Here is a 12,934-nt window from a genome sequence, read left to right on the forward strand (position 1 = left end):
CTTGGAGCAGGCAGCTTTGCCAACGGTGCAGACCTGCCATGTTAGTGACTCAAAGGGCTGAATAAAAAGACAGCATATCTTCTACCCTTTGGCACTCCCATCCTGTTTACTCCACTGGCACTCTGATTCCCAGAGGGATGCGAGACCACCCGGTGCAGCCCCTTTAACACCTTCTTCTGCAAAGCCCTTCATGTACCATGGAGCTGGGACATGTTTTTTTTTTTTACAACTAGCTTGTTCAGGGAACAGTCAAGAGCACAAATCTGCTCTTCTCTCCTCTCTCCATGTATTTAGTATCACACACAGTTTGCGTTTTTGGGTTTTTTTTTTGTTTTTTTTTTTGTTTAAGTAGCCACGAGCTGTATGATGATGTTTAGAGTTAATGCCGAGCTGTGTCTGCTGATGAAGCTGGCTGTGTTTCAGCATCTCTGATGATCTTTAGTACCTCTGTTGTGCAGGTCACCGGCCAGCTGCAATTTCATTGGCCAAAGGTGAAAATAAAGCTATAAAGGAGTAAGTTTCTCCCCCTCGCTCCCCTCATGGATCCCAGGGGGCAGGGATGTTCTGATGAGCATCCGCGCACCTCCGGCAGCATAGCCCCTTTTAGGAGGGATCTGGAGGGCTCGGCTGGATGGGGAGAGGAGGAGGGCTGCTAAAAACACCGCCCTCCGCCTGGGGAGCGGCGGGGAGCGTGCGGGGCGCGGCGGAGCGGGCCGGGCCGGGCCGGCGGGGTGCGCAGTGCGCGCCGCAGTGCGCGGAGCGGGGCGCGGGGGCCGCGCCGCAGGGATGCTCGCCCCGCTCCTGGGCTCGGCGGGCTCCGGGTGGCTGCTGCTGGGTGAGTGCTCCCCCGGCCCGCCTCGGCTGCGGGGTTTGTCCTTCTCCCCGCCCCTCTCCCTGCTTCCCGGCTCCTTTCTTTCTCCGCAGCGGGTGGGACCGGCTGCCCGCCTCGGCGCGGTGGTACCGGCCTGAACCCTGCGAAGCGGCCTCTGGGCCCGCGGTCCGGCTCCCCATGGCCGTCCGTGCTCCGGGATAAAGGGTATTCAAGCTCTTTAAAGGGAGGAGGCAGGCGGGAGCGGCGCTCTGCATGGGGATGGCATGATGCTCGGCGTGATGCGTGCGGCGGAGCCGGCACCATGAGCCGCTGTGGCAGTGGTGCAGAGAGCTCGGCGGGAGGCATTACATAATATCTCTCAAACTGTCCTGCTGGTTCGTTCCACCAGTCCCTCTCTGGTAAATTTGTTGGGGCACTTTGTCTGTAGTGGGTATGTGAAATAGGGCGGCGCGCTTGGAGGGGTGTGTGCGTGTTAAGAGCTGATGGGCAGAGGGTGATGCTGGATCCCATTGTTTTGTGGGCAGGCAGTGACGATTCCAAGTGGGTCTGCGTTAGGAAATTCTTGCGAGTCTGAAACAGGAGGATTTCTGTAAGGTATTTAAAGGTTCATCTTGCATTGATCTGCTGTGCTGATTTGAAATTGACTCCTTTGAATCTGTGTGAAGCGCCTTTTCTAAAGAAAGGTAATGTTCAATGTCTGTGCTATTTCCCCCTTTATGTATCAAGGAGCTTCCCTCTAGACCGGCAGACTTCCAAGGAGAAGAAGTACAAAGGGGGAAATTATTTTAAAAGACAACACCTTAGCATCATTCGGTAGATGTTCTGAGGGGAGTGTTGATAATGGAAAATATTGTAATTATTTATGTTCATGCCTACTTGATATTTTTGATTATGAAAAAGGATGTTTCACACTGAAAAAAAAAGGGAACCCAAAATTGCTAGCCTGAATTTTGCCTCTGAAAATATCCTGTTAGCTCTCATTAAAGGCAGTGGCCTTACAGCTGCTTATATCAGCAGCTTAAATCAGCTGCTTCAGAACTGTAGCAAAACTCATGCAGTGAAATATGGCCCAGAGGGAATTACATGGGTGAAACAGAAAGGAGGACTTGGCTGGGAAGCTGTGGGCAAGTGTTTGTTACTGTGTTTTGGGCCCCAAGGCCCCAGGGACTGCTCTGAGCCACATTACTGTTGCACCAGCCTTGTTTATGACAACAGCAGGAGAACAGGACCCACTGGGAACAGGTCTCCTGTGTAAGCTCCTACTCTCAGTCCTCCACATGTGCCCTGAGGTATTGATTTCTGTGCTTCACATCTCAGTGTTTCTCCTGTGTCTCAGCTCCTCTCTCTTGTGCATCTGGCTATCCCAAAGTGGGGCCTCACTTAATGCTGTGCTCTATTTTAGTGTGGACATGACTTTAGCCCAACGTTTCTGTCTGCAGAAGAGGTGCCCTCAGAAGAGAGGTGTGCTGTTATTGCCTTTTGCAGTGGCAGTGAGATGTGTGCCACCACAGGTATCTCTGAGAGATGGATCCCACCAGAGAGCCAGTGGCTCTGCCTGACCTGGCAGTGTGGCACCTGCTCAGCCCTGGAGCAGCAGCTGTTGCTCTCATGTCTGGTTTTGGCTTTCTGATGGCCCCATCCCATCAGTCATGTTGCAAAGGAGTGGCTGTGCTGATTTACTGAACAAGGGGCTCCTTGGCCCTCACAGCCCAGTGAAGCATTCTTCTTTAACTCAGATTAATTTCTGGCGCCATTAGGAAAGTTTTAACAAGTTGAGAACAGGTCTATAATGTTCATCTCAATGAAATAATGGTAGAAGTCAGTGAAAGACAAAGCCAATTATTTCCTACTGTGCAGTCTTGGATGGTCTGATGGATGCAGAGAGTGGTATAGTAAACCAAACACAAGCCTAATGGCAAATTCCCTAGGGATTTGAACATTGGTTGTTTGCTTGAAATTGTTCAAGAATTCACCTTACCCCTTGAACCTCTGGGATTTCCTGCTTTTACTCCTCTGCTCTTCTCTTTCATGTGGCTGCAGCCATGAGTCTCTTGCCTGCCCTATCAGCCCTGCCTTACAGAAAGGAAGTCTTTGTTCTCTTGCCTCCTGGCAGCAGCTGGAGGCCAGGCAGGCACCTGCACTCATGTGTGGAGGCACAAGAAGGGAAATCTGCCATCACAGTGTCCCTTCCCACCAGCACCAGTGCCTCTCCAAATATTTCTCAGTGCATGTTTGCAAAGGGCTGGGAGGTTCATCTGAGGTTACAGTAGACTTGCACAATCCCACTCCTGATCCTGGCTCTCATGCAGTGACACAGGAGTCCTTGGTGATGCTTTGTGTACAGAGGAGATGCCCAAGGCTGCTCAGCCCAGCCTGTGGAGTGCCAGGTGCTGCACCAGAGGCAAAGCTCATGGTATTGGCTGAGGTATATTTAGTTGCTTTTATTCTCCATCCCTATATTACTGCTCCATTTGAACATTTGCTAGATACTATCAAAAGGAAAGATTAGATACATTTGAATTTCCCTGCTCCCTCAGAGGACAAGATAAGACATAGCAATTTTTCTCTGCTGCTCCTAACTAATCTGGACATTTATTTGATTCTTGTCTCCACAATAGAACTATGGATATTACAATTACATTCAAGTAATAAAAATAGGAGAGAAGCTTTGAAGACAGATGGCAAATGGAATTAACTGGATACCCTCAGAAATAGGAAAGCTGACTTGGGAGTGAGCCAGAAACAAAGAAATACAACATTACATCAGTAAGGGTATAATTGCCCTTTTGATGTCACCAAACACTGCAGAGCACCAGAGGGTTTAGATGTTTCATTGTGAGTACATTTCTGAGAGCACTTTGAGAGAAATACCTTGTTCTTCCTTCTGCAACTGCACAGTTGCAATCAGCACCTGGATATCTTAAAGGTAACTGGAGGCAAGTCTGGGTGAGATGGAAAGGGATGGTGGGTAACGTGGTGCAGGCAGTTATCCTTTGGTGGGTTCACAGGCATTCAGGGCAGCTCTTTTCCCATGGCTTTGTTTTTAACTTTGCTACATTATTTCTTCATATAGACCCAAATAAAAAAAACAAAAAAACTTACTTGCCCTCTTTCTGATCAGAAATTAACATGAAAGAAAAACATCTGTTAATTTATTCTTTTATTTTTAAGTGCTCTGCATACATTCTTTGGTGACGGGCCAATACAAGTAATGAGGTTTTTTCCTTCACTGCTATTTCTGTCTCCTGTGCTACTGTGTGAAGCCAAAGCCCTGCAGATCCTTGGCACTGGGGACCCATCTGTCCCTGCTATTGTTCCCTCAGGACTGTGGGTGCTGGGAGCAGGGACAGCTCAGAGGAGGGACAGTGCAGACCTCTGCTCCTGCAGCTCACCGGTCTTGTCCCCTCTGGACAAGGCACTGGTGGTCCAAACTGCTCCATCCTCTCACCTCTTCTCCCACTGTGCAGGAGGGTTTACAGAGCTCAGGAACCCAGATACCCTCTTACCCTGTGAAACCACTCAGATAGAGTGGAGAAAGGTGTATTAGAGAGCATGTGGCCATAAATATATAAATATGCTTGAAATATACATGTAAAATCCTTGAATCCCCAGCAGGGACCCTCACACTCCACACTCTCCTGCATTTTGCTGTGAGCCATGATTGGTTCTCCAGGAGCTTTTATTCCCAGATATGCTGATTCAGAGTCTTTGCAAATCCTTTTTGGAGACTTCAAGGAACTGAGCGATGATTCTGTACAGCATGATACAGGGAAATGTTCTGCTGGGCTTGGAATATTGTGGTGTGCCACCAGGACTTACTGATGACAAGTCATTTGCTGTGTCAAAGCCTCCTTGCTCCATAAACATTGTCACAGAGCCTCCAAGGTGACCTGAGGCTGGTGGGAAGGTGGGTGAGGAAGCAGACCAGGGGCTTTGCCTCATTTTGCTTCTTCCTACACTCTGTACATAGGCAAAATGATAAATATTTTATCATCCTACCAGAGACTGCACTATGGAAAACATGGTAGTTGGTGGTGAGAAAGTAAGACACTGGGATGAGTGGGGATTTTTAGTCAGGAAAGAGTGTCAGGGGTAGTTCAGCACCTGTGAGCTGGTCCCCAGCTCCTTGCTGCAGCCATGCTTCAGCATCCTTTACTCACTGCTGGGGCTTTTGCAAGCAGTGATGTAGCTGCTTCAGCTACTGTATGTAGCAGATACTTCAGAAAAGCATGGCTGAAAATGCAGCCCCTTTTTGTCCTGGGCTGAGTCCACAGCAAGGTTTTGGCAAGACCCCATGGTGATTTCCCCCACAGCCCCCGGATTAGTCAGCCACACAGGGGGTTTTTCTGTCTTCTGTGTTGTGTGGGATATTCCAATCCCATAAACATGGAAAGAAGCTAAATCCAACCAACCTGTCCAAATAATTTTCTTCCACACCACAGGAAGAAAATGTCACTTGTCAAAAAAAGTGTGTCATTCAATGGAAATCATGATTTCTCTAGGAAAGTCCCAGTTCAGGGAAGAAAATTCTTTTTATTCAGACCTGTGTGCCATGGTTTTGCAAGACTGCAGCTCACATTTCCATTTGCTCAACAAAGTGGCTTTGGTTGTGTAGATAAAATCTCAGAGACACCGCATGTGAACTGCAGTGAGGAGTTTCCACTAAGCACTGTGCAATCGTGCTGCAAAATCTGTGCTGGATGAGTTGACCTCTTTGAGAGTAACGCTCCAAAGGCACCTGGGGGTTTTTAGGTGACTTTTCCCTCTGTGGCCAAGTGTGTCACTTGGCCCAGGAGCAGAAATTCCAAATGCTGGGTTATTTGGAAAAACAATCTCAGCAGAGGGTCTTTTGCCCACTGTTGCCTGTGGCAGAGGTGGAGGGTTACCTGTGTAAATCCATCTTTTAGTGGCCAGATTCTAAGAGAACCCTCACTGCTTTCACTGGTGAGGGGTTTGATGATGGCAAGGAGGGGAGCATCAGTCCCACACCTGGGAACAGACACTTGGATGCTTCACCTGGCCACCTGAGTTTGTGTTTTGACCACAGAGGAACGACAGCCACACCAACGTTGTCAGCCAGATCACTCACTGCAATGGGACTTTTTGTTCTGCCAGAGGAGGTTTAAATTAGATATTAGGAAAATTAATGGAAGGTGTGGTCAGACATCGGACAGGTTGCCCAGGGAAGTACTGCAGTTGTCATCCCTGAAAGTGTTCAAAAAATATGTAGATGTGGTGCTAGGGGATTTAATTTAGTGGTGGGTTTAGCAGTGCTGGATTAGCCACTGGACTCAATGACCTTTGAGGGCTTTTCCAGCCATAATGATTCTGTAATTATTAAGGTACAACTTTGGGTCAAGAAGCAGAAGTGCTGAGGTGGCAGGGACCTGGTGTGTGGTGCCATGTAAGCTGATCCTTCCACACAAGTGTGACTTGCCCTGCTGTGAACATACTTTCATTTGGGAAAGTTCTAGAAACTACTAGAAAATCTTCCAAGTTTCCTCTCATATTTGCTTATGACTAATACAGATCCTGCTTATTAGGATACCAACATGATGTTGAGACTTGCTAACAATAGCCTTGCTATTTGTTTTTCCCCAATATTTTCACCCCAGAGAATGGCACAGCCTCCTCTCTGGGACAGTTGCCCATGTGGCAAATCTCTGCCCTGTCCTGTCTGCTCCTGGGGCTGTGCCCCCTCTTCAGCCTGACATCTTTTGCCTTTGGAAAGGATCAGTTTTCCCTGCTGAGAGCACAGGCAGTGCATGGATGGGTGCAGAAGGCACCGCGGCTCACTTTGGGCTGTTGCTTGACCTGCTGTTGGATGGAAAATTGCCTTTCCTGGGCAAGCCACTGTGCTTGTTCATGGCTGAGAATCACAGGGGCTGGTTGAAATGACCTTTCCTTCTCCCACCAGCCCTTAGGAAATTTGGGCTGAGCTGCCCCCGTGCACAAGGCAGAGCAGCCCCTGGGCTGTGCCCACCCATGTGGGCCAGTGATGGTGCCCAGGGAAGGACAGGGCTCAGGAGCAGCCTCCTCAGGGAAGGGCCTGCACATGGTAAGGGTCAGAGCCCTGCTCTTCTTTGCCTCCAGAGCAACAAGCAATTCCTTTCCAAGGGCTATGAAATCCCTAAAATCAGCTTCGGGAGCCACACTGACATCGCTGTGACCGCTGGGGTGTCCCACTCGCTGCTAGATGGCCCCAGGCGAAAGCTACAGCAGGCAAAGCACTGAGACATTTGCTAAGTTGGCATTCTTTTTATTTGTTCCCCCATCTCCAAGAGCAAGTATGAGCTGTTCGGCACAGGAACAAGCACGCAGATTGCTAAACTGATTTAACTTTTTTTTTTCCTCTTTGAAAAATTATCTAGGAAACAGTCAATCATTCTGCTGTTGATTGAAGTGAGTTGGAGGTGATCTAAGCAGTCAAATTACAGAAGGCAGGAATGATGCAGACTTAATGTCTTTTCTGCAGAAAACAGTACTTAGTAATAAGAAGTGGAGAGGATATTATTTAGTTTGTTGTAAAATTCTTCGTAATGATGGACAAAAAAAGACAAATACATTAGAACCCCTTTTGAAATGTTAAATATACTTTATTTAGTATCTCCAATTGCCAGAGATTGGAATTTTTTCCTTTTTTTTTTCTTTCTCTCAGAGAATTTTGTCCCATTTGATGCCCAAGAGATGATAATGACTGGTACTTAAGAGAACAAAATATATGGATGGGAGGAGGAGGAGGGAATTTATTCTAGCCAGGATGTTGATCTGGCCAGGATGTACCACAGAAATAATCTCATCTACACATAGCCCAGGTGTGCAGAGAGAATCATTCCATGACACATGTTTTTGCAGGATTTCCCCCCAAACTTTATACGGTCAAAACCCATAGAGATGCACTGCTTCAAAGTACATTGGTCTAGAGTTGAGCAACCCCTAGTGTTCAGTTTTCCATTGGATCTGAATTTCTTTGCCTCTGATATTGATTAGATCTTGATTCTTCGATTTTCTTATCAGTCCTTTCCAGAGCAGGGGGTGGTAGATGTTCCTGTGAGGGTGGCAGATGTTCCTGTGAGGGTAGATGTTGGTAGGTGGCCGCTGATGTTCCACTGATGGCCTTTTATCTTTCTGGGTATCTTTGGGCTGCTCCCAGTCTGTTGGTATGTTAAACCCATCTCCTTAGAGTGATGTTACATCTCCTAAAAAAACCTAAAGAAAATTCCTTTCTCCGAGGCAAAGTCAAGTCAAGCGTAACTAGAGAGACAAAATAAAAATTTAAAAGTTATGTTGTTTCCAACAGTTCAGTCTTTTAATGCTTTTCCTACCATGGGTGAGCCTTTGCTTTCAAGAGCAGTTGTTGGACCTTATCAACCCCTGACCCCACTGGAAAAATGTCCTCACCATCTACCGGGGTGCCCCAGGGGAAAAACCAGCACCCTGAGCCCCTCTGAGGGAGCCTCTCCTGGCTGCTTGTGGGAGCCCGGCTGCTCCTTCACAGCCTTGGCCATTTTTTGCTGTTATTTCGGGGTTTTTGCCATATTTTAGCTGGACACCCAGCACCTGCAGGACCCCCTGCTGTCCTGCCCCTGCCACTGCTTAGTGCTTAGTTTGTTTGCCAGTGTGGGTGTGCTGGGCTCTGCCATTCCAGCGCTACTCCGGGGTTCCACTGTGTGGTGTTGTGAGGGTCCCCAGGACGAGGTGAGAAAGGAGAATTTGACTCCAAGTTCTCAGAAGGCTGATTTATTATTTTATGATATTATATTGTATTAAAGAATGCTATACTAAAACTATACTAAAGAATAGAAGAAAGGATACATCTGAAGGCTAGACAAGAATGAGTAATAAAAACCCGTGACTGACCAGAGAGTCTGAGACAGCTGGACTGGGATTGGTCATTAAGTAAAAACAATTCACATGCTTGGATAAACAATTCTCCAAATCAAATTCCAAAGCAGCGAAACAGGGAGAAGCTGAAGCTTCCCAGCTTCCCAGGAGAAGAAATCCCGGCAAAAGGATTTTTCATAAAATATCGTGGTGACATTTCACCATCAGGAGGGCCCCGGGCCCGGCTGCTCCTGAGCAGTTGCCAGGGAAACCCCATTTCCCTCTCTCCACCATCAGCCCTGTGTGCAGTGGGACTGAGCTCGCACCACAGCGCCCCCTGCAGGCAGGGGGGAGTCAGTGCACACCCTGCCCGGCCAGGAGCCAGCAGCGCCCCCGCTGGCCGTACCCGGAACTGCAGCACAGGGACAGCCCTGGGCCCAGGGGAGGCCGCGCTCGGCTCCTGCTCTTGGCTGGGGCTGCTGCTGCTGCTGCCCTTGGTTTGCCTTCTTACACACACACGCTAGCAGAGAACTGTTATTGCTTTCCCATACCTTTGCCTGAAAGCCCCTTAACTTCAAAGTTATAATAATTTGGAGGGATGGCGGTCACATTTTGAATTCTAAGAGAGGTTTCTGCCTTCCTTGGCAGACAGTGTATATCAGACCCAGATACCAATACAGCTCAGTTTTAGGTAAAACCCTTCTCCATAACTCCAGGCAATCTCATTCAGAATTATCTTTTCTTCAGCCAAATGTTCAAATAGCTCCTTGAGCTGAGAGCAGCTTGTGGCTGGCCTGTGAGCACCAGCTCACCCAAGCTGTGCCAGCGTCCTGACGTCCCCTGAGCCTTTGTTCACTGTGGGTCTCCCTTGCACACTCACTCTTGTTGCTACAGGACAGGGACACCTGCCACTAAACCAGGCTCCAAGCCCCGTCCCACCTGGCCTTGGACACTTCCAGGGATGGGGCAGCCCCTGCTTCTCTGGGCAACCTGTGCCAGGGCCTCCCCACCCTCACAGGGAACCAGGGTTTTGAGATGCCGGGGGAGCCATCCCCAGTGACCTCCTCCCTCTGTCTCCTTGGAATACCCGAGTCCTGCTTTTTTTTCTGCCTGAAAAGGGTCTTTTTGTGCCACCACCTCCTCCAGCCCGAATCTCCCACAGCTGAGAGGCTGCTGAGGGTGGTGTGATGCTCTGACCTGCCAACAACAATTCAGGGCTGTGTTTCCTTTGGGAAAGGCATTTGCATATCCTCTATTCACTTTATTTGGTTAAATATATTTGAAAAGGCAAAAGCTCTGTGTCATTGAGACCAAAGAATGAGCCATGAGCCGATGAGCCATGACCCCCATGAGCCGTCTGGGGGCCTCCTCCATCTTAACCCTTTAGAACCTGGTTCCAGCATCTTGGAGGCTTAAAATATTCAGAAAAAGAGATTTTAAGGCTGTTTTTGCAGCAGGTATGGGGAAGGAGGCTGGAGGCAGGGAAAGCCCTGACAGAAGTCAGCAAAAATGTGCCATATACATTTGAACTGAAAATTCACTTTTGTGAATACAGCCACAGACTGACTTGCAGAGTGTTTGCAAAATTTAGCATGGACAGAAATGTCTTCAGGGTGATTTGAAAGTACTTGTGAAAACAGGAGAGCAAAAGGCAAGTTACAGCAGTGTCAGGGACAGAAAGGTGCAGGGTGCTTCAGGATGTGGCATCGGCAAAGGGAACTTTCTAGAAACAAAATTAGAAATAACCTAATTGCTGCTTTAGTTAACAAAATAAATAAAAAACTCTGAAGCAACAACAAAGATCCTGAAACCAAACCGTGTGTTTAAAAATCATTTAAACAATGTAACTGCTTGTTATTAGTGTCAGGAGAAAAAAAATACTTCAGTGAAGTATTTAATTTGGACTATTTAAGGACATCTCAAATCACAGCCCAACCACAGATTTCTCAAAAACCCTCCATGAGATGATGCCAAATTCCCCCTTTTCCCTCATTTTCTAGCACAGTGCCAGGCCCTTGCTGCCAGGGGAACAGAAGCTGGGTGTGGGATGTGGTTGGGGTCTCTGGCTGGTGGATATCAGTCCTGCTGACGTGCCAGGGTGCAGGAGAGACCCCCTTGGACTGGGCCAGGACACAGCCCCTGCACCTCACTGTGTGCTGCACCTACCACACTCAGCTGCAATGTGGAGACTGAGCTTCTGGGTGCCTGTAAAGTGTTCTGAGGATGACAGCTGGGAAGAGATGCATAAGCAATAAATTCATCATCCTGGGTTTATTTTTGTTACCTTGCCATCATTTGGCATCCCTGTGGTGTAAGGAAATTGAGGGCTAGAGGGAGAGGAGGCAGAAACACTTGCCCAGTAACATAATATTAATGTTCCTAATTATTCAATTAATTCTCTGTTTGTGCTGTATGCTTCCTTCCTGCTGCTCTTTGGAAATGGTAAAAAAATATAGGCTATGTGTTAACATAAAAGCATAATATCTGACCAGAGGATATAGAAAAGAAAAGGAGACCACTAAAAAGACACACAAAGCAGTAAAGTTCCTCTTTCTTACATATTATTTGAATTAGTGGTGGTTTTTTATTTCTACTTGAGGCACAATTTTCCATGGATGGGCCTTGAGGAATGTAGAGATACTGTTGGCAAATTTCTGTTCTGTAACTGAAGCTATCGCTCTGGTTTATGGGAATGTCCTGAAAACCATAGCAGCAACTGGGGTTTTTTGAGTTACGCTCAGAATTTTGAAGTGGAACTCTTCCATAGAGCAATGGAAGCTCCCAGGCTATTTCAGCTCTGTGTGGTTTCCTAGTGGTACAGCCTCATTTAGCTGCTCTGATGAATCTATGTAAAGTCATAGAATAGTTTGTGTTGGAAAGGACCCTTAAAGTTCATCTAGTTTAACCCCCCTACAACGAGCGGATATCTTCAACTAGACCAGGTTGTACCAAGCCCTGTCCAACCTCACCTTGAATATTTTCAGGGCTGAGGCATCCATAGCTGCTCTGGACAACCTGTGCCAGTGTGTCACCACCTTCCTTATAAAAAAATCATTCCTTATATCTAGTCTGAATTGGCCATCTTTTAGTTTAAAACCATTACACCATGTCCTATCCTGTATTCTCCTGGCTAAAAGCAGCAATGTTTAAAATTCAATCTTAATCTGCATTTCTCATTAATTTTGATAAAGTATAAAAGCATAGAGAGATTCCATAGGTTACTCTCTTTTATAGGACTCTTTGACTTTGGCTGGGAGCATTAAATGCACTGTGATTTACTGATATATCTTTTTTTTACATCCCATCCTGGATGGATCAGGTCTCAGCCAAATCCCAGAGTTATTTGAAGTCTTCCCATTGATTTTACTGGTAGGTAGGTCTTACTGGGCTTTAGACTGAGCACAAAAGGTGAAGTCTAATTTCCTTTGTACTAGTATAAACATCCCTGCTACTCAATGCTTTCTCTTGGCTGTGAGTCCAAAAAATTAGGTTGTCTTCCCATAAAGCCCTGTCCCCATCACTCTGCCCTGCAAATTAGCTGGTAGAAAATTCTGGGGCAGAATGAAAGCTTTTATTCAGTTTATTACTTAGAGTATGCTTGCATCATTTTTCCCTTAAGGTAGGCAGCCAACATCCAGCTTCCTCTCTTTGTTCTCCCTCAGATATCTCCAATGGTTGTTTCAGAGAGTGAGTCCATATGTGTACGTACTGCAATGAAAGCAAAACAAGAGAATTACTGCTCAGGGTATTTACAGAGGAGGTAAAAGGGTCAGACTCTACCATGAAACATGTGTTTTACTCAATCTCACCACTCACACTGAGGGTATATTGCCCATGGTGAGCTTCATCTTGGTAGGCAAGACCAGCCCTTACCAGCAGGAGCTTGAAAGAAGATCTCCATAGCACAGTATGTTGCTTTTAATCCAATATTCATTTGAAATCATGATTCCCACTTCCCCTTTAGGGCATTTCAGCATGAACACAGACATGCTGAGACTGTGGGCTACTGGCACTGAAGCACTCAGCCAGCCCAGAACTGTTCACACACCTGAAATATTTTCCTGGCTACAAAGATTCTGTCAAGCTGTGGCTCATAAAGAACAAAGGGGCAGGAATCTGAGCTGGTGAATATTGCTGAGGTCCCATTAAGCCAGCACTGTGATGCTGATTTGCACCTGCAGACCATTCAGTCTAGTACTCCCTGCCCTACTCTGGCACTTTGATGAATTAAGCCTGATTGCAGAATATCCTCCATGTGACCCAAAGGAGCGATATTTT

At 47.1% G+C, this 12,934-nt stretch overlaps 1 protein-coding gene across 6 annotated transcripts in view; it reads left to right on the plus strand.

The window, feature by feature from the left end:
- The first annotated feature begins 741 nt into the window (after positions 1-741).
- Positions 742-12,934, plus strand: part of ACSL6 (acyl-CoA synthetase long chain family member 6) — a 58,431-nt gene continuing 46,238 nt past the window's right edge. For 3 of the 6 annotated variants that reach the window (XM_054516496.1, XM_036391932.2, XM_036391933.2), the window contains exon 1: positions 742-835. In XM_054516496.1, the coding sequence (XP_054372471.1) occupies positions 787-835 (49 nt within the window). In that variant the 5' untranslated portion in view covers positions 742-786. Of the gene's footprint in view, positions 836-956; positions 1,037-1,358; positions 1,427-1,498; positions 1,516-12,934 lie in introns of those variants that run through there. The other 3 variants (XM_036391930.2, XM_036391931.2, XM_054516497.1) reach the window with 3 other exon arrangements.

The sequence above is a fragment of the Molothrus ater genome, chromosome 15, assembly GCF_012460135.2.
Source record: "Molothrus ater isolate BHLD 08-10-18 breed brown headed cowbird chromosome 15, BPBGC_Mater_1.1, whole genome shotgun sequence".
Taxonomy (NCBI): domain Eukaryota; kingdom Metazoa; phylum Chordata; class Aves; order Passeriformes; family Icteridae; genus Molothrus; species Molothrus ater.